Here is a 21,767-nt window from a genome sequence, read left to right as displayed (position 1 = left end):
ATACAAGACATGTTAACTTGATTCTATCATGAGGTACCTTTTGATAGACAAAAGTTGACATAAGTCTGAGATGAAATCTCCCCACATTGGTGACCTGCAGACGTGATATGAACTTGTCAATAATGATGGATGGTTCACAATAAAACAGTTGATTTGTTTAAAAATATATTGCTCAAAGAAAAAAAAAATTCGGTGAAGTAAATAAAGTCTCCGGGTGAATAAACAAAAAATGAGCGAAATGATATAAAGAAAGAAAATAATAATAAGAGAAATGCTATAAAGAAAAAAATATAATGAGCAAAATTGGTATAAATAAATAAACAGCATGAGTCAACTAGTGGTATCTGTTCATCGAATTCTATCACAAATAAAATTCTGGAAGGAGAATAATGTAGCATAACTAACATCATCTACAGGCCATTTAAATAACAAATAGAAAATTATTAGGAGAGGGTAAGAGAAAATATGTGACATTAAATAAATAAACCACATAAATATTTTAAAACGTTTATTCACTTTTACAAATGATATGGCAGCATAGAATAAAAAATAATTAAAAATTTGATTTTATGATATTAAGTTTGTGACACTTTTTTTCATCAAATGTTTCACAAAAACAAAATATGACAATTATTAGAAATACATATAAGTACAGTAACCAAGAAAAAAAAACTTACCATACAACCACAGTGTATAGACATATATGCATTATTTTAAGACAATCATAGTTTTATGACGAGTTTCAGCAATCAGATCTACCTTAAAATGTAAATCAATGATTGTTAACCTTTACAAAAGTATGAAATTTGTTTAGAAGAAATTTTGAAAATCGCAATGAAATAGTGCACTTATAAGTTATATAAAAAAAAAAAAATACTAGTAAAAATATAAGCAACAATTTTACATATCAGTCATATCAAATGACAAACAAATCTTGACAAATTGTTGCCACTAAAATCAGGTAGTGTTCCACGGAACATTGGTTAAGAATCAATAAGCGGCATGCAGAGGAGGTGATGGAATAAAAATTTTTTTTTACAAGATAAATATTTTGCTCAAGGAAACTTAATTTATTAAAACACTGTATGATTTTATAATAAAGTTATTCAATTTTATTTGGTTTCAAAGATATAAAAATTTCTTTGGGAAGGAGGCAGAGAGAGCAAAATTAATACACATATTCACAATAGTTCTTTAAACATTTAAAAGAAGAAATTAAAAATTATTAAATGTCAAATGTCTGCAACATAATGATTAATTATTTTTAATTTCTAACTTGTTTTTAACTAAGCTGGATTTAAAATTTAAATGACTGGTGAGTTAAGAAAATTCTCTATCTTTGAATGAGATATTGAGGGAGGAGGAACTTGAAGGTATTTCTAATTATTGAGAGGACATATGCCTATTTTCTGCCTATGTTTAAAACAACTAAATTACAAAAAAAAGTCACTCATACAATTTAATATATTCTTTATATTTAAGAATAAAAATTAAAACTATTTTGTAGGAATTTTTTTTATTGTTGCATAGCATAATTAGGTAAAAAATTAATTTAAGCTATGGATTTATATTTTCTTAAGCATATATCTTCCATCTTTTATAAGCCTTTATTTGGAAATCAATCTATAAATAATTCAGGAAATGATAGTAAAAAAAGAAAATAAATTAATATGGTTCAGTACTCTCAAGCAGGGCTCGAAAAAACTCAGAAATTTTACCCGTCACAGAGGACGGCTTGTCTAACAATGTACCCGTTCTTTTTTGAAACTAACCCGTAGCTTCTAAATAAATAAAAATTTAATTTTCTCTTATTTATTGCAAACATTTATATAAATTGCACAATGAATTAGTAGTTACTAGGATTACAAATACTAGAATTACAATATACAGTACTAAAAGAAATACTAGGTTACTAATAGTAACCTAATATTTTTTTTAATGAAATAATTTAAACGACAAAGATCAATTTATCCGAGGGTACTGCGTTTTTTAAATGAATCAAATATGACGTTTGCCAGTTCCACAATCAAGCCAATGATTTACAGAGGCTTCTGCACAGAAATCTGAAAGGGGTTTTGCATTTAGGTAGATGTTTATAATTGCGTTTAACGCTTATTGGTTAAGACCAGTACGTAATGTGTTTTTTTTTGTAAGTTCATTGCTGGAAAGGCCCCTTTCAACCGCTACAGTACTCCCAGACAGAGGAAACATCAATTCCATCATACGCAGTTGCTGTATTTCTAGATTAGGGTCATTTTAGAAGTGAGGCGCTAGACTCTTGTAAGATAACAAAAATTGAAAATGTATCGCGAACATTAACGGGAACTCGCGGACGTCAGATTCGAGAAATTCGTCGTCCGCGGGGAATTTTTGACCGCCGAGGACGGGCGGTTTTTCGAGCCCTGCTCTCAAGTGATATATATATTTTTAAAATTAAAAAGCATTTTTCTTTTGTCCTGTCTTTCAGGATTCAAACCACATTTCAGAGAAATTTAATAAAAAGTTTGTTTCAGGAGCCTTTACACCTCTGCACACCGCAGGTATCACTAACAGAATCAAGTTAGAAAACAATTATTAAAATAACTATAAATAATAAACTCTTCCGTATTAAAATTAAGTTTATAGCAGTACACTGATTCTAAATCAAAAATACAACATTTCTGAAAATAAAACAGAAAGAGATAAGATCAAACCAGAAGTGACACATCTACTGTTAAGCAACTAAACTGCTTGCAACTTTGGATGTTAAAAGAAAAAACAAAGAATACGATGATGACATAATTTATGATATGTGTTAATACAAAAATTGTGCATTTTGTTATGTATTAGCTTACAGTGATGTTAAATTTTATTCAACTTCATAGCATGATAATAATTAGCCATAATATATAGTAGTTGTATAAAAACTTTTTAATTTCTATCAAAATCACATTAAATTTGTAGTTTTTGGGTCTATTAAATAGTCTAGATCATCAGAAAATTGAATTGTTTGAAAGTAAATACGCCTTCAATAAATGATTTGATATTAAAAATTCTAAATTTCAGTATTACTACTGGAAGACTGATGACAGAATTTGAATTCTTTTTGTTAAAAAAATGTGCATAAGCATACATCAAAGTTTATAAATATTTCCCTTAACTAATTTTAGTTTGTGGGGAAAGTTTTGGAATCTTGTGCACGTTTTCATAAAAACATATAAATTCAACATTAAATTTCTTTCACTGTACAAACACTAATGCCTGTTTTTAATTAATTTTCTAACATTAATTAAATCTTTTAATTTCAAAATATACGTTAAATGTTTATACACTATAAATGAGCAAAAAAAATCACTAATTCAACAGTTTTCAACCAAGATTTAATTTACCATACAAGTTTCCAACTGGGTTTATGTTTGTTGAAATTTAGTATATTGCTTTTTCTTTTCAGAAAATGAATTTCAAACTTACAAATATATCTATATTTACTAAACTATATATAAGATATGTATGCATATATATAATTAACATTAACAAGGACATTATAAAAAATAATGAAATTAAGAATAATTTTTCCAATTTTAGCAATGATTATGAATGTAGTAATTTTCAGAACACACTTTTTACATTAAAATATAAGTTTTTGACGCAACAGTTAAGGAAAGTTTGATAAGATGTTCAAAATTTGAGGGAATTTTGATTCAAGTAGAGGAAATATATAATACATTTAGATTTATATTTTACAAATATTGAAATACCAGACATTCCTCTAATCTAAGTGGGGAAAAATATATATATTATTTAAGATAAAGAAAATTCCATGTAATTTTCCCTTTGAAAAATTGCTTTAAAACCAATTATATTTATCAAAACATATAAAGTTTGGTGTTCATTTGATAATTTTTTTAAATTTAGAAAACACTCACTTTTTTAGAGGGTTTGTTCAATAATTGAAATATTTAGATAGATAATAATTACATATTATGATGAAATTAGATTAAAATGATCAAGTTAAAATGAGTTTTTGGAAGGTTTATACTTATTTAATAAAATAACTTAAATATTATGTTGATTCAAAGTAATGTTTCAACCTAATATGTCTTGATAAGTAAAAACTTGAATAAATTTTAATCATTATGTACGAAAATATGCTCATTGAAATACAAATAAGTTTATAATAAATAAGAAGCAAGTATATTAGTGAATACAACATTTAAATTAGTATGCCTTTATAAATTTCAATGACAAATTTATAAGATGAACATACATTTATTATATTACATGACCATTTATATTTCACATAATACATTTTCACAAATTTGCCATTTGAGAAAGGGCTAGAGGGTTAATAAAAACACTGTTATATATTTGAAAGCAATCTGTTCTATTATTAGTTACTTTTGTTAGATTAGGAAAAGGTTAGTCTTGGTCTTTTAAATAAGTATATTTAAAAGGAAATATATCTAAGTATGTAGAATAATTTTAAACTATTATCACTTGAAGTTTTGAAAAAATTAAAGCAACATTAAATCCTACGTAGTTTTTATCTTACAAACCAAAATCTCATAACAGTACAAATGCTTGATTATTAATTCAATCATATTAAAATTAGAGCTGTTATGTTTAGAATGTAATATAAGATATGCATTAATTTTATTCATTTATATATTTTAAGATTTCCTCTTAGAATTATAAAAATTGTATATGATATTAATTATTTTTAACAGATATGTTCATAAGAAATGTTTACATTCTTTAAACTAAAATTTGAATGCTTAGATAAACATTTTATTAGAGTTTTAAAATTTCAAAGTAAAATTTAATTGAAGCTAATATAAAGTTTTTAATTTTCAACAATTATCCTAAAACTAATAAGTTTAGTTGATATTTAAAAAAAAATTAATATATTAAGTAAATGCATACCTGAATTTTAATGTAATAAAACTCTTTTGACACTTAAATTTTTTTAAAGAGCACACACATTGAAATGGGTAAATAGATTTTTTTTTTACTCAGTAATAAAAATATTGCAAAATAAGAGTTTTAGAAATTAATACATTTTTGGTTTACTTATGCAATAAAAAAATGTACTATTTCTCCTATAAGATTACCCTAAACTTCTGAGAACATGAAAACGCAAAACAATTATGGCAGCACATACTTAAAATTATGAACACTCTTACTTTTCATTCTGGAAATAGCTTGGAGGGCAAGAGTAGTTATAATATAATACAAAATCATTCATTCTTTAAACATTGGTACAAGCTTATGAGCATACAAAATTGATATATATATATATTTATATATATTGAGATCTTGCACCATAGTTTATAATTCTCCATTTCATATATGCACCATTTTTTAATCTCTTCATTTATCACAGATAATTTAAAGCAGATAAAATAACCAGATATTCAACATAAATGTTGATATTACAGAGAATATAATATACATTCGAATTGAATTTTACAATCGCATTGCGATAACAATGTAGGCATATTGTTCAAACATTACATGTTAAGGTAACTGGGTTAAAGATAACTTAGTTTAAATGATATGCACCTTGAAAATGCAAAATACAACATTGGATTATATGTTATTAGGTCATTAACAGATTCAAAAAGGAAGAGTTTTAGATAATTCTTCAGACAAATTAAGACAGGATTTAATAATTCACAGTTGATAGCACTACTTCATTTTTAACTTTTTGAACAATGCCTTTATTGAGAAGAAATCTGAAAAAATATGCCTAAATAAGGTTTAAAAAAAAATAAACGATGGCAAACATGAAGGAAAGTGTTTTCTGTTCATGAAAGAGAGGGACAAATTATTGAAGCTTGACTGCATTATAATTAACATTATTATTCAAAGAGTACAGTTATTGAGTAACTCTCTTATTTTATAGTATTACAAGAAAGAGGATTTCAAAATGTAAATTAATTTTTAATAAGTCAACAAATAAAATGAGACTTTGGCAATGAATGAAGTGAATTAAATTTCAGTAATAAGTATAATAGATTGTTGAGGTAAAATTAATTTTAATATATTAAATAAATATTTTTTTGCAACATGCTTATTAAAAATACATATAAATAAATAAGAACATTTCTTTAATATTATAAAAAATTTTATTAGCAAATATAATATATAAAATTAAATTTTTTCTATTTCAACATACTTTGGTTGTAAGTTATAATTAATCAAATTAATTAAAAAACTTGAAAAATACAGTTATAATATCCAGATAAAAATTAAAAATTATTTCCTCAAAAATTATATAAAAAATGTTTAATAAAAAAATTAAACACTAGGATATGGTTTGATTTTTCTTAGTACAATTAAAAAAAGTAATTAAAAATAGTGTTTGGCAATTACAATAATAAAATTATAATTATTTATTATTACTTCTTACCATTACATGCAATGCAGCACAAAATATATATTTAGAGTGATATGAATCCTTTTTAATAATATACTTGAAATAATATTAACAGAAAATAGTTTTTGATTGATATGCGACTATTTATTTTCCTATATTTAATGCAACGATAATTGCAAGACAGGAATTTTGAATGATATGTAATTATTTTATTAAAAAACATAACAAGTTTATTGTCTGCATAACCTGATTTAGAATCTAAATAGATATATTTTAAAACATCAAGGAAAACAATTATTTTCAAGTGAATTTTTTTTTAAAAATTGTGAAAATTTTCTTTTTTTACTTTTATTGATATGTCCAATACAATAAAAAGTTACTTTAACAATGCACTCAATTTGTGTACATGATATGCAATTAATAACTTTCACATAGTAATATAGAAGCCAATAAAATTTAAACCTGCTTTAAAAATCTGTGATAATGCCCTTAAGAGTTAAAGACTTTTGTTATATCACACATGGACCTTCATGAAATCTTTACAGATAGTTTGTCCTTCAGTACTGTACGCCCAGGCTAGTTGGCACAGACACAGAATATGCAACAATCAAACAACAATGTCTGTATCAGCAAGACAGGTAGTACCATTTGGATAAGCCTCCTTCATTACAAGGCAAGGACACAGAAATTAATTCTGTTCAGACATGAAAATGCTGCACAATATAATAAAGAGTTGTCAGTCCTATTATTAGGTTAGAAATACTATGAGCTTTGGTATGGCTAGATCCACCACATTCGTGATTTAAATCTGCCTCCTAGAAAAAGAGAAAAAAAAAGATCTTAATCTTAATGACTATACAGTAATAAATAAGCTATTTAAACTCATAAACACATACTAAAAGCAGGACAGAATTATAAATGTCATTTAAACATAGACAGTATTACAGTAGGGAACTGATTATCCGTACCGATCGGGACCATCGCTATTTCGGATAACTGATTTTTCTGGTTTTCTGAATCGCTACAAAAAGCCGTTTTTTTTAATTGATAAACCTAACTAAAAAAAAAAAAAAATAAACAAATAAATAAAAAATTGGAAATAATCTTAAAAAGAAGAAAAAACGATGAAGTAATACACTAATGATTATTTCCAAAATGATGGCAAGGTAAACAACTTTCAAAATAGAAAGAAAAATCCTAAAATCTCATGAGGAAATTTTTTTTGTTGAAAATGGCGGGAAAATTTATCGAATTTCGTTCCGGTTTCTTGGTTTTCTGTATTCCGGATAACAGGTTCTGTACTGTACTATTTTTAATCATTGCAAAATCACAAATAAATATTGTTTGAAACCTAAAGTTGTATACCATTAATAATAATTTAATTCTATTCATCAACAAATTATTTAATTTTGTTAAAAATTATAAAGTTAGTATTAAAGTAGCTAAATCAACACAATTTAATGCATTACTTTTAACATGCTTAGATGAATTTAAAGAAAAAAGTCATATAAAGTAATAAAAATACAATTGGTATTCAAAAATCTGAAAAAAATAGGGAGTTTTGAGGTTCATATTTTAAACATCAATCTTAAACCATTAGGGATTTCCAAGTTAAAAGCCTGATGTCCTGAATTGTCATGGTTTTTATCATTTTTAGCAGTTATTAAAGGGATTTAAACAGCGCTTTTAAAATTCTGGTATTTGCAATATGAAATTACTACAACATGCAAATTTTGGATTGCACAATTAATCACTTTCAGACATGTTTGATTTTGTTTTAAATTCACATAATTTTTTACAATAGTTATTGTCACAGGTTTCCATATGGTTTTTAAAACTCAATATTTTTAATATTACAACACAAGCATTTGATTAAACATTAAAGCAACTTTTTGTACACATTCCAATTCCTATTCATCTCTTTCTTAAATTATTTGCTGATATCTATATGGTTTTAAAATGTCAGTATTATGACACTCTGCTTTTGAATAACATATTTAAGGGGTCTAAAGTGTTTTCCTAACAATTTTTTTTTGTTGAGAAAATTATGTGTAAGGACCTGTTTTATTCTGAGTAAATTGACACTAAGTATAAGATAATATTGAAAAAACATTTACAAATTTACAGCAAAAATACTGAAGCCCACAAACGGAAAACAGAAAATAAGACACATATTTTAACTGGAATCATCTGCTAACTCAAGTACTTTGTAAAGTTATTTATTCAAACTTTTGTCTTTAAACCATTAATGATAGCATAATTTAGAAGAAAATTGTCATAAAAGTATCTACTTAAAAAAAAAAAATTAGGCTTAAAAAATTAGAGCCCAAACTAGGTTTAAGTACAAAATATGTATTCACTCTTAATCTTCTGCTTAATTTTTAGTTTGAAATAACGATCAGTGCTGACTTTTAGGATAAAATAAACTATCTCTAACTACATTACAAATAGAACAGCTATGCCACCTGGTGTATAGATTGAGAAATAAACATGATTGATAATAAATAAATAAATTTAATCTTTTTTTGCACTGTACTTTTGAACACTCTTGCCCACAAATATTATAGGCTCAAGAAATAGAGGGTGAATTTTTTCAAAGAAATGCTTACATTTAAAAAATCTCTGCCTTATGTTAAACTTAAATAACAATTATGAATTCTAAGATAAGTTTTGGAAAAGTTATAAAAAAGTTGTGTTTAGATGCTTTCTAGATGAAATCCAAATCAATCAGACCTCTTTTGCTTACTTTTTGACATGCACATTTAATGTGATTTCCCTTTAAAACTATGAGTTTTGTTGAAGGCTTTTTCAACAGTTATTGCTACAAATTTCCACATAGTTTTTAATATTTTTTTTTTCAATATAGTATCATAACTCAATTTTAAAAATATGTCTTTCAATTTAAAAAAAAAGTTGAAACAATTTTGCTTATTTTTTACCGCGTCTGTAGTTAAAAAATTTATCGTACTTGGATTTTACAAAAAGGACTTCCAAGGTTATACAGTAATAAAATACTCCATCCTCTACATTTAGTGTAAATTTTTTTAACGGTAAAATTTACTATCTACTGAGCAAATATATGAAATGATAAATACATGAAAGTAAATTCATATTGAATTTGTAGCTCATATTGAATTTAACCCACAAAAGTTACAAATATTCTAGAACAAACAAAGAATATTCTTAATAAAGAAAAATATTTAAAATCAAGTTAAAATATTTAATAATAAATAAAAACTTTTTAATGAAAGTCAATAATAAAACAGTTATTTCACAAAACAATAATGCAGTAATGCTTACTTACCTCTGGGTGATAATTAAGACAGACATTTGGACGACGTCTATAAATGTTTTGCTTCATTCTTAAGCATCTTAACGTCTCATTTTGATGAACTTCTTTTGGCTCTAACTTTAATGAAGTAGTTTCACAAGGACAAGTAGTGTAAACGACAAGCATAACAAGATTGGTGTAAGGTACTTGTTGAACTATAAATTGCCTATATAAATATGTTTAAACATAAGAATGAGTAATTCAAAATCATAATGGTGAGCATACTTGATGCTCAATAATTAATTTTCAATACAGAATGACGTTAAAAAATTCTAACATAATAATAAAAACACTACAATACTGTGGTTGCTTAAAAAAAATTGTTTTCATATCTATACGGATCTTCAACACTTATTAAATCAGGCAAGTTGATCCCTTTTGTAAGTTAATAAAATATTTAAGTTGATTACAAGCCTAAGTGGATTATTAAATTATAGCCCTACAAGTAATCATCATTATACAAGCATACAGCTTTCATTACATTTCATTTCAGAAAAGCTAAAATCTAAACATATGCATGAATGTTAGTTTTAATCTATTAAATCTTAACAATCCAACAACAGGGTTGTTTCTCAGTAAATTTTTTCTCTCCAAAGTTAACAAATAAAGGAACTTAGAAGATACATTTTTGCATGAACATCATAAAAATTAAAGGGTCACTTTTAGTATTTAAAAAGGTACAAATTTGAACCAAATGTTCTTTCTAAACTATTTTAATTTTTTAAGCAAGATTTATTTTTGACGTACTTTATTGCATTTTTTGTGTTACATAAAGCTTGGAAGAAAAATATCGCAAACAAAGGAAAACTACAACTTCTTTAAAGTAATGGGGAAAAAATTGATTTCGATAATTTCTTTGAAATTATCTAGTCTTTAACATGCAATCACTGTTTCTCTTTAGTTACTTGGTATTTTCTTATTGACTGAACGTTTTCAGACAATAATGAAATAAAGCAATGAATGTAAACAAAGCAAAGCCAGTTATTTTTTTTAAAAAAATTGCATCGATTGAAAAAATATAACCTTGTTCCACCAAGTTTCTAAGGAATTAAAAGTTTTGAATTGTATTAGATTATAAATCTTTCTTTGTTAAAAAAAAAGATATTTATGTCAGTTAACTCTAAAGTAATTTTAACTACAAAATCAAGTTCACTCTTTAAGCTTAATCAATAATTCAATCAATTATAATACAAAAATATAGCAGTTTCTAAGTAAAAAAAAAAAGTCTTTTTTTGAGATGAATTACATTTAAAGTGCTTTCAAAATTCATTTTTCGATAGACCAGTATATATTAAAATAAGTTTCACTTAACTTCTGTCAAAACAAATCTGTCCATTATGCCGAGTTTGGTGAGACTAGTAAAATAGAATTATCCAAAATTCTATGTTCATTTTTAAAATATGCAGCATTTTCCAGGACATTTGGGAAGGGGATTTGTAACGGATGATAAGAGTATATGTATATTTTTTTTTTATAAAAAACATGCACAAAAAAATAAAAAACAAATCAGATAAGAAAATGTGATTAGCTATAAATAGAAAAAAAAAACGAATTATTGAATCAGTTTCCTTTAAAGTGTTACATCTAAAAAGCATTTCTGATTCTTCTGGATGTAAAATATTATAGTGGAAAAAACTACCTCCTGTTTTAAAACAGTTAAAAAATCTATTCATTGTATGTAAGTAAAAAAAATCTTGAGAGTTTAGCAACAGTCAGTTCAGAGCTCAGTTTTATTTTGAATGAATGCATACGTAATAAATATCATTAAAAAGTGTTATTTTACAATTCTAAAAAACAATAGAATAAGTTTTAAATCAAGAACCTAATGTAAGGATGAAAAAAATAAATTTGGTTGCCCAGTGAGGAAAAAAAAACGGGCCACCCTAAATACCTTTTGATCTAATGATCGGAACTTTACGTTCTAGAACTCAATCTTAATGTTTCGAGAGAGTGACTTCAAATATGCTAATTGATAAGTGCTAATTAATATTTAAAGCTACAATTTTAGACACAAAAACGTACTTTCTATGATTAAACATACATTTTTCACAATGGATTTGGATTTCTGACCCCCAAAACATTAGAGGGTAGTCGCAATCTGGAAAATATGATCCCGATAGTTTGGTCAGGAGACCACTCCAAAGTTTGGACCCCTTAATGTTAATTTTACTTTGTGAGGTTTTCGCTACATCTCAAGAACTTTTTAAGTGAATTTAAATTTTTTGCACAAAATTATAAAATTCATGCATTTAAAGATAATTCCATGCAAAAAACAACTTTTCATTTTAAAGAATATAATTTTATTGGCAAAATACAAAGTTTGAGCAAAATCGATCGAATAGTTCCTGAGAAATCGAATTTTAAATATCTGATTTTTTTAAAATTAAATTTCTCAGGAGCTTTTCCATCTATTTTGAATTTTGCTATATAAAATTATATTCTTTAAAAAGATGCAAAAAATTGTATACTTTACAATTCAAAATTTTTCTTACCATTATTAAATAAAATAGGATAAATAATAAATATTTACTTAAAGTAATTTTTTTTGCATGGAATGATCTTTGGATAAACAAATTGCATAATTGTGTGCAAAAATTGTTCAATTCACTTCAGAAGTTCTCGTTATATAGTGAGTTACACAAAAAGTAAGATTGACATTAAAGGGTCTAAACTTTGGAGCACTCTCCTGACAACCATATTTCCCAGATTACAACATCTTGTATTTTAGGGGTCAGAAATCGAAACCAGTCATTTTGTATTCAAGAAATAAACAATGTATCCAAATAACTTTAAAAGACCAAAAAAAAAAAAATTATATAAAGTCATAAATAAAGAACCTAATGTAATAAGGAAAAAAACAACAACTTGGATGTATATTTCAAGTGAAGTATTAATAGTTTTTGTATTCAAAAAATAAACTCATCATCATCATAGCCAGACAGCCCAATGTGAGTCAATGCCTTCCTCTGAAGATTTCTCCGTGACGACTTCTGATTCACCTTTGATCCCCAATTCTTTTCATTATTTGTGAGAAAATCTCTACTAATCGCACGGGTGAAAAAAATAAACTATGTCAGGGGTTTGCCCAGGCCTAATTTACTATCGTTTAGCGGTACCTTCACAAATTCAACTTTAGGAGAAACGGTAGTTTTACAAATTCAAGTTTTCGAAAAACGATAGTTTCACAAAATACTTTTTCTTAAAATTTTATTTTTGTATCCCTTAAGAAACGATAAATCCATATTTTTGTGTTGATTTTTCAATATAACTTTTAATTTTTCACAAATTATGTCTAAATTTTCACAAAATAGGTATCTCTCAGAAAAACCTAGACAGACCCCTGTATGTATTCAAATAACTTTAAAAGATGAGCTTTGAATATAAAACCTAATGTCAGGAGGAAAAAAAATTAATTTGGATCTACATTTCAGATGAAGTATTAATAGTTTTTGTATTCAAACAATCGAAATTTTTTTTTAAAACTGTGTTTTCAAATAAAATTTTATTTTGTCAGACTAAAAATGAAAAATGTTGGGCATATCACTTTCTAAAGACATGGGAGCAATTTTCAATGTTTATAGAAGTGTTTTGCTTTAAGTCAGACAAATTTTTTTTCTCTTTTAGTCCACTGGAAAAATGTTATTCTTAAAATATTTTGAATTAATTTTATTATTTTCTTGACACTTAGTTTTGAGTCTGTTGATATCTGAATGTGCTCTAATTTTCCATTGGTGATAAGAAAAACAATGCATTTTATTTGCAACATTCAGGAAACTAGTATTGGCGTCGGACACGTGGCAGTTTAAATTTCTCTGAAATGAGTCAGAAAGTGATAGAAATTTTGATTGAGGATTATATGTAAAAATTTCAATCATGTTGTCAATAACGTTTGGTGATAAAAATGACAATTTAAATTCTGCTTGTGACGATCAGGAAATTATCGAAATCTGCATTGCAATCAGTTTTTGCACATTATAACTAGTTCGAAAGGGGTTGTAACTGATTACAATATTCCACAATCCTAGACTCAAAATCAGGCTTAGAAAAAAGAAGAAAAAAGTACAAATCTTACTTATCACAGCCTGAAGAATGGCACATTGAAAGTCTGCCTTTCACTGGCTCAACAAAATCTCTTGGTAACATTTCAAAGAGATCTATCTCTTTCTCACAGGGACTAGGAACTGTTTTGTTTGGCACATCATCTTTTTCAGTGTAATCGTATTCTGTCGTTAAAATGTATGATCAGTATTATGTTATTAATACATTTAACAAACAATAACTGAAGGTAAAAAAAAAAAACTACAAATATTTACCACTTGATGATGCTAAAACCCAATCTTTGGACCACCATTCATAAAGACTGAATTGAATATACAAACTGAAACCAAAATACCACAAGTTAAACACAAAACTAAATAAAGTAACTTAAGCAAAATTTAATGTAAATACCAGAGTAAAGATATTTGCTACATACAAAGATCAAGCAAAAAAAATGCAAAAAATTCAAAATTACATTTTACTTATTTGTTTTACTTGAATAAAAAAATATGTAAATGACTATCATTGTCTAAAAATCTTAAGAAGTTATAAGGAAGGAGATTAAAGACTTACAATGCAAGCTTGCCCCAAATCCAGTTTAGAAGATTTCTCATGTGATGGAATGGCTAAAAAAACAGGAAATAATTTTTTATAAAATAAATAAATAAATTTAGCATTTATACTTTAACATCCAGCATGAAAGATCGGATGAATTTCCTTGATCAGTAATTTTATTATACTACTAGCCGCCTAAGGCGGCCAGCTGTCCGCCACGTTGAAGGTTTTCACAAATAAAGTTTTTTAAAACATAGCAGGAAATCTNCCATTCATAAAGACTGAATTGAATATACAAACTGAAACCAAAACACCACAAGTTAAACGCAAAACTAAATAACGCAACTTAAATGAAATTTAATGTAAATACCAGATTAAAGATACTACATACAAAGATCAAGTAAAAAAAAAAATGCAAAAAATTCAAAATTACATTTTTCTTCATTTGTTTTACTTAAAACTTGAATAAAAAAAAATTGTGTAAATGACTATCATTGTCTAAAAATCTTAAGTTATAAGGAAGGAGATTAATGACTTACAAAGCAAGCTTGCCCCAAATCCAGTTTAGAAGATTTCTCATATGATGGAATGGCTAAAAAAACAGAAAATAATTTTTTAAAAAATAAATAAATTCATTTAGCATTTATACTTTAACATCCTGCATGAAAGATTGGAGGAATTTCCTTGATCAGTAATTTTATTATACTATTAATTCACATTCTGCATGATGAGATGTAGTTAATTCAAAAAATAATCGAAATGATTTTGAATTTGCTCAACTTAATGAAAATACATTCTTTGATCATAAAATATAATCTTATTGTGCATTCAGAGTCATTAATAGAACTACTCGACAAAAACACACAATCAAAAGAGGAAAAATGTTGAAGGAGAGAGGAGCAAATTAAATTATTAATTAATAAAATATAGAGAAATTTCCCACAAGTAAATACAATCCATTCAATGAAAAAATAGCATTAAAGTGAGATGGTTTCTCATCTGTAAATTATATGTAAAACTGTAACTCACATTTAAAGCCTAGAAGAATTACAACTGAATCTAATATACTAATTTGTATTTCTTACAATTTACCTGCCTAAAATTTACACCAAATGTAAAATTCTCAGCAGCATAATATTTCATCAATTTTGCTTCCAACTTGCAGATAGGTTACTTTAATGCTAGGAAAAAGGCAAAGAAATTTTCATACAGATCGTCGTTTGGTCTCTTTAACAGGATTTGATAGGGCAAAAAATTGGTGACTTTGGATTATTGGAGTAGGTCGCTAATAGCAATTCAACTGTAGGTGCCTCTACTCTTGATAAAAATTGTTATTTAATTTGAGGAAAGGCAGAAGTAATCAGTATCAGTATTATAAAGTGTTTAAAACAACTAAATTTAGACCAATTTACATTTTACTGAAAAAGAAATCTGTAAAAAATTAAATTAAAGCTATGTTAAATATCAGTGTTGATCTAATGATCTCAGAAAATTAGGAAGCTTTTTTGATTTGCTAAAAAGTAATGTTAATTTGCTTGCTTAATTCTGTAATATTAATTTATTTTTAAAAGTCTAAAAAGACGCAGTTGCAATTTATAAGATGTATGTTTAGCTATATTATTATGATCTCAATACATATTCTGCATATAACTAATTGGAAACAAATGTAAACATTTTGAAAACATCTATAAAACTGTTTAAACAACATTTATTACACAATACAAAAAAGGTAAAAGAAAGTGTATAAAAAGATACTGTACCGTTATAAGAAAGGGAGCAAATCCATAAAATGGATCATTTTCAAGACAAATTGCTTGATAATCATAGGCATGCACCCTGAAAGAGTGAAGAAAATAAAATGCTTAACTACGAAAAAAATAGCGCACTTCTTTGTGTTAAATAAAATACACTTAAGCATACCTTTTATAAATTCCTATTTCTATCATAGAATCAAACAGCGTATAATCAATTTCTCCAAAGAATTTTCCAGTCTGTAAAATTAAAAATAAGGAGGCATTTGAATTCTAATAATTTTTGATTAGTGAATAATGTTATCCTGAAAAAATTGAAAGTTTAAAGTTTTAAATTTTTCTTTGATTTAGACTATCATTTACAACTAGTAAGGAGTTACTTACAATTAATAATGTATACAAAAATAACTTACAAAGCACAAATTTGATATTTTCTATCATATGAAAAAGGGTTATGGCATGAAAAAGTGTTTGCTTTCGTGTAATATTTTTTTTTCACTTCAAATATATTATATGTGCATTGAAAATTAAGCTATTTCATATAAAATATACTCCAGTAGTCATTGTCTTATAAATATACAAGTTTTGGGCTCAAATATCATAAAAGTAAGATTGTCTCAGTAATTAAATTAAAAGACATCTGGCTTTTTTTCTGAACCAAGTAACCAATAACAAGGTTAGAAGATAGGATTTCAATGGTAGTGATTGCAGCATCTTATTAGTGGTAGGAGAATTATGTACATTTTTGCAACTTGAGTGGGAAAAATGCACCACTGAAACTTGAAAAAACATTTACTAAAATCTCTTAAAATAAATTCATCATGAAATAAATAAAACAAAACTTACATGCTCATGTTTTTCTGAAACTATTATAAAACCATTGTTATCCAAGAGAAAACAATCCAATTCCTGTAAAAATTTTTTTAAAATTGTACAAATGTTTACACACACTTGTAGGAAAATATAAAAAGTTTTAAAATAATTTTATTTACCTCATCTTTGCATCTATACCTGCACTGTTGCATACACTAAATAAGGAAAGAGAGTATTTTTAATAAAGTAAGCACAAAAAAAAAACAATAGCTTAAAAACTAAATGTCATATGCCTAGCCTGAATTTTGAATTATTCCCCGATGTAATGCATTTTACACATCAAAAAAAATTTTATTCTTGAAAATTTTTTGTGTGAATAGGAATAAAAGTAGCACTAGTAGGAATACTTTACAAATGAAAATACTTATCTTAATTTTTTGGTTACAACTGCTTATTTCTCTTTCACACACAATGGAGGGATATTGCTGGAATTTTATATTAGGCAAGATGCTTAAGAAAGTGAAGATGTGATGCTTAAAGTTTTACAGTGATGCCAAACAGTCTGAAATATGTAGATTTTAAAATATTTTGTAAAAAAAAATTAATATTAAGCTTTAAAATTAAATGCACCAATTTTTATTTCATAAAATATTTGAGCTCCAGCTTCGATTAAAGCATATATTTTTCATGATAGCTCAAGGGTCATAGATCATGTATTTACTGAAAAAGGTACTCTTTTTAAAGGGCTACTTCAAGAAGAAATGATGGTACATAATGATACTATTCACAAAGCATTCCGGTGGCGCATTTGGTTAAGGCATTGTCACTAACACTGCTAGTGGAAAGTTGGGGGTCACGAGTTTGATCCTGGCAGTCGACAAAATTGTGTGTATTCAAAGCAAGGTACACTTTAAATCTGTCATTGTTGAAAGTCCTCTCATTGGTTGTGGTGTGGAAGTATGGAGAACGGAGGGCCAGCACAAGCGTTGTCCATGTCATCTCAAATTCTGTTCAAAATTAAGTGTCATTCCTGCCATGGCTGTTAAAAGATAGAGTCCTAAAAAATAAAGCTAGATGCTTGGCCATGGTTGTGAGGTATCATATGCACATCTAGACCCGTATAATATACACAAATGCCGATCGTGGAAAATCATCACAAATGTTTTTTACTATTACAGAAAAAGAGAAAAATTCTGGTAAAAAGAGATGAATTCCCAAGAAAAAAACGATTCATGTTTACCCTTTTTCTAATCAATGCAAACACGATTAAAAATCACACATCGCAATTCCTATTTATGTGATTTAAGATCTTGCATAGTGTTTTGTATTCAGTGTGATTTAAAAGCCACTATTATGATTCGTGTTTGATTGACTTAAAAATTATACATCAGAATTCGTATTCACGCGATTTTAAAATTAATCATCAAGATTCATATTAACGAGATTTTAAAATCCAATATTGAGATTTGTGTCCACATGATTTTAAAATAAAATGCAGATATTCGTATTCGCATAATTTAAAAATTATAAATTGAGATTCATATTCACACAGTTTAAATAGCATTGATATTTTTTCTATTAAAACGTTGATAACATTCTGTGGAAAAATCCTTCTGACATACACTTCTTTTCTCGCTCAAAATGCATGTATTTTTATCAATTATTTACAAAGTATTACTGCTTTTGCACATAACATTTTTGCATTATCCTTGTAATCAACTTATCCCTGTGGTATAAATCAATATAGAGTTCTACAAAAATTAAAAAAAAAAATGTGATTTTCAAACAAATTTTGCCAAAATAAGGTGATGACAAAATGGTTGAAATTAGTTACAAGAGGTAATCAATATGTGCAGAAAGTTTTTCATTTGTATCTAAGTTTGCAAACAATTTTTTTAAGCTCTTAATTGTGAAAATTACTTTTAAGAACATTTTCTTAAAAGTATAGAAAATAATTATTTGTAAATAATATGTATAGTTTATATTCCATTCTAAACCACAATTCAGGAAACTTATAAATTTATATTCTGCAATTTAACTAGAATTTGATTTAATGCTTTTCCAAACTTAAATATTGTTTTTAAGAACGTTCTAGTCTAATTACTTGACTATTATTTGTAAATTATGAGCTTTGATTTCATTTATAAGGAGAAAAAATAGAAACTTGCTTTAGAGGTATGATCAAAAAATTGATCAGCAAAAGTTGAATGGTGAAACTGCAATCCTACAACAGCAGCTGGGGCTCTTTTTTTCCCACTTCCAAGAAATATGGCATGGCTTCCAGTGACTAAACTACCTTTCTTGTTACCTGTCAAGAATTTATCACTTATTTTTTTTTTATCAATGCCAATAGAAAAATAAAAGTAAAAACACAATTAATTCACAACAGAGCCACAAGAGGTGTTATTTAAAATTAGTAATCTATACCAGCATCATAAGGTACTGAAAAGACGAATGCTGAACTATTGATGTTATGGAAATCTACTGCTCGTTTGTAGTATTCTTCTTCAGTTGCTTTTGTATGAGTTTCAAATATTGGCCTAGAGAAATAATAATAAAGTTAAAATGAAAATGGAAGAATTATGGTTTAGATGAAGACCTTAAAATCAAATAATACATTGATAAATTTGAAACATAATTTTTAACTGATATGAGAAAAATGGTTAGTTTCATACAGTTGAGGATAAGTAAAGCGATCTCTTCTACAGTCCATATAAATACAAATGTTATAACGTCAGATCACTATATGGTGAATGTATAAAAATAACACATAACTTAAGAAACATTTTAACAATATAACGTTATAAAATAAATTGTAAAAATATTTTTAACTGATAGATTAATATTAAATATCACGAATTGTTTCACTTTATTATATATTTTTGTTTTAGGGGGCAGCGAAATTGTGAATATTTCTTTATCTAAATTGGCAACACTTGAGCTAGCTCTAACTCTGGGTTAGTTTCACTGAATGCATGCTATTTACAAACTACTACATGGTGATTGACAAGCTGCTACAATTTTTCGGGTTATTCTACAATATTTTTCACAGCTCTAGCTTGAATTGTTTACACACAATATCAAGAAAAGTACATTTTTCATTATTTTAGAGCATACTGTAATTGTGAACTATAGAAACAACATTTTTATAAAATATATTTTTTTCCATATTTTTTTTAAAAAGAAGAAGACATTAAGAAAAAATTGAAATATTTGCCTAGAGTTTGTTCAATTTAGAGATCAATTTATATTTTCTAAGAGTCAAAAGTTCACCAATGGACCAAATTAATTTTGATTCAAATTTAAAAGTGGCAAAAAAAAAAGGAAAAATACAATTTTTTTTATTTCCAATGGCAGGGAATACAAACAATAACACAGAGGAACAATAAAAAAAGAAAATAACAAAAGACCAAAGTCATCTCTCCAAAAGCTCTCTCGCACACCAATATCTTACGGTCTCCGATTCAAGTCCGTGGAGCCTCCTGCAGCAATGGAGGTGCTCTCTATTCATTGGTGCTCTAGAACCACACAGTTGACACTGAGGGTGGTCATAAATAAGGAAAAATATAAAAATAGTAGTGAAAAAATAATAAAGGAATGGAGATGTTGTAGAAGATTGAATACATCAGTGTTAATGACCATATCATCACTGACTCAATCCTTTACTAAGATAAACCTATCTTTAATAGATTTCAGAAAAGTGCTTTACGTTTTATAATTAACTTTACACCAAAGAGGAGTTAATATTGAAAGTCACAACAATTTATTGAATGATGAATCTTTAATTCCTCACTCTATTCAAACAATAATGCACTGACATTTTAAAATCCTTCTGTTAAAAAAATGTAGCTCATATTTAATTAATATGTCAAATGCAAATTAAATATCAATGTAGCAAATAATTTAGTTTTTAGAGCATTTGTAAAGTTAAATTTTGAAGCTTTTTTACCTAGTTGTAAATATGCCTGTTTACAATACCAATTGCTTTATAAAAAGAAATATTCTCTGTGATATTAAAAAGATAGGAAATTTGTGTTGCCAGTAAAAAAGATATAAAAACAAAGAAAAGCAAAAATTTCTGCTTTATTTTTTTTACATTATTTCAGGAATCAAACATTTAATGATTTAAAACTGAAGAAAATTAGCTATTATTTAAAACAAACTTACTTTTCAGTTGAATTGTATTTATCAGCTGAAGATCGGAGATCTACAAATCTTAAAAGTCCACTTCTTGTTGCAATAAATGTAACAGTTATACCAAACATCTTCACAAATTTTTGCCTGAAAATATAACCATCTAATGCTATAAGATATTGCTTTGTTAACAAGGCACACAAGAAATAATATGCAATATTTAAACTTAAGGTTTATTTTATATATTGTGTAAATGTTTCCATCAGAAAAACACAATAAACTAAATTAGAACAGTATCAATTCTCTATCAATTTACAAAGAAAGTAAAATGAGACACGTATTTAAGGAGCGGCTTGGGAAACAGAAAAATGCCTGTTAAATCCAGACGCTTCTTAAATCTGAGTTTAAATTTAATAAAAAAATATACATAAGAAAACAACTTACATAAATTATTTCATTTTACTTATATAATGTAACAGTTTTTTTCCCTCCCTAATCTAAGAGGGAGCATGAAATTTCCAAATGATGCGATTATACATGGCGAGTTATAGACGCTTACTTTAAAGATCTTCAATAAACCAGCACATTGAAGTATTTTGAAATCAAGCAACAGCATTTTCCTTCCGAACAAAAATGCTATGTCATCCACTTTTCACTTACAAAATCATTGCTTTTGTATGAATTTAGACTTTAAGACAACCTATTTTGATTTAACATTATTAGAATTCAAATAAATATATTTGTCCCCCAAAAGTTCTTAATATTACATGTACTAATATTCTAAAAA

The 21,767-nt window shown here is 26.6% G+C and overlaps 1 protein-coding gene across 1 annotated transcript in view; it reads right to left on the bottom strand.

Annotated features, from left to right (window-relative positions):
• Positions 1-493: 493 nt before the first annotated feature.
• The window catches only part of LOC122271814 (voltage-dependent calcium channel subunit alpha-2/delta-3), a 443,634-nt gene continuing 422,360 nt past the window's right edge, over positions 494-21,767 (bottom strand). The window contains 12 exon segments of the mRNA XM_071183718.1: positions 494-7,173; positions 9,663-9,855; positions 13,762-13,912; positions 14,003-14,067; positions 14,822-14,874; positions 16,043-16,118; positions 16,203-16,273; positions 16,880-16,942; positions 17,026-17,061; positions 19,015-19,154; positions 19,274-19,386; positions 21,014-21,127. Of these exon segments, the coding sequence (XP_071039819.1) occupies positions 7,057-7,173; positions 9,663-9,855; positions 13,762-13,912; positions 14,003-14,067; positions 14,822-14,874; positions 16,043-16,118; positions 16,203-16,273; positions 16,880-16,942; positions 17,026-17,061; positions 19,015-19,154; positions 19,274-19,386; positions 21,014-21,127 (1,192 nt within the window). The 3' untranslated portion in view covers positions 494-7,056.

The sequence above is a fragment of the Parasteatoda tepidariorum genome, chromosome 7 (genome assembly GCF_043381705.1).
Source record: "Parasteatoda tepidariorum isolate YZ-2023 chromosome 7, CAS_Ptep_4.0, whole genome shotgun sequence".
Lineage (NCBI taxonomy): Eukaryota > Metazoa > Arthropoda > Arachnida > Araneae > Theridiidae > Parasteatoda > Parasteatoda tepidariorum.
The sequence above is the reverse complement of the archived record's forward strand: the minus strand, read 5'-3'. Positions and strand labels throughout refer to the sequence as shown.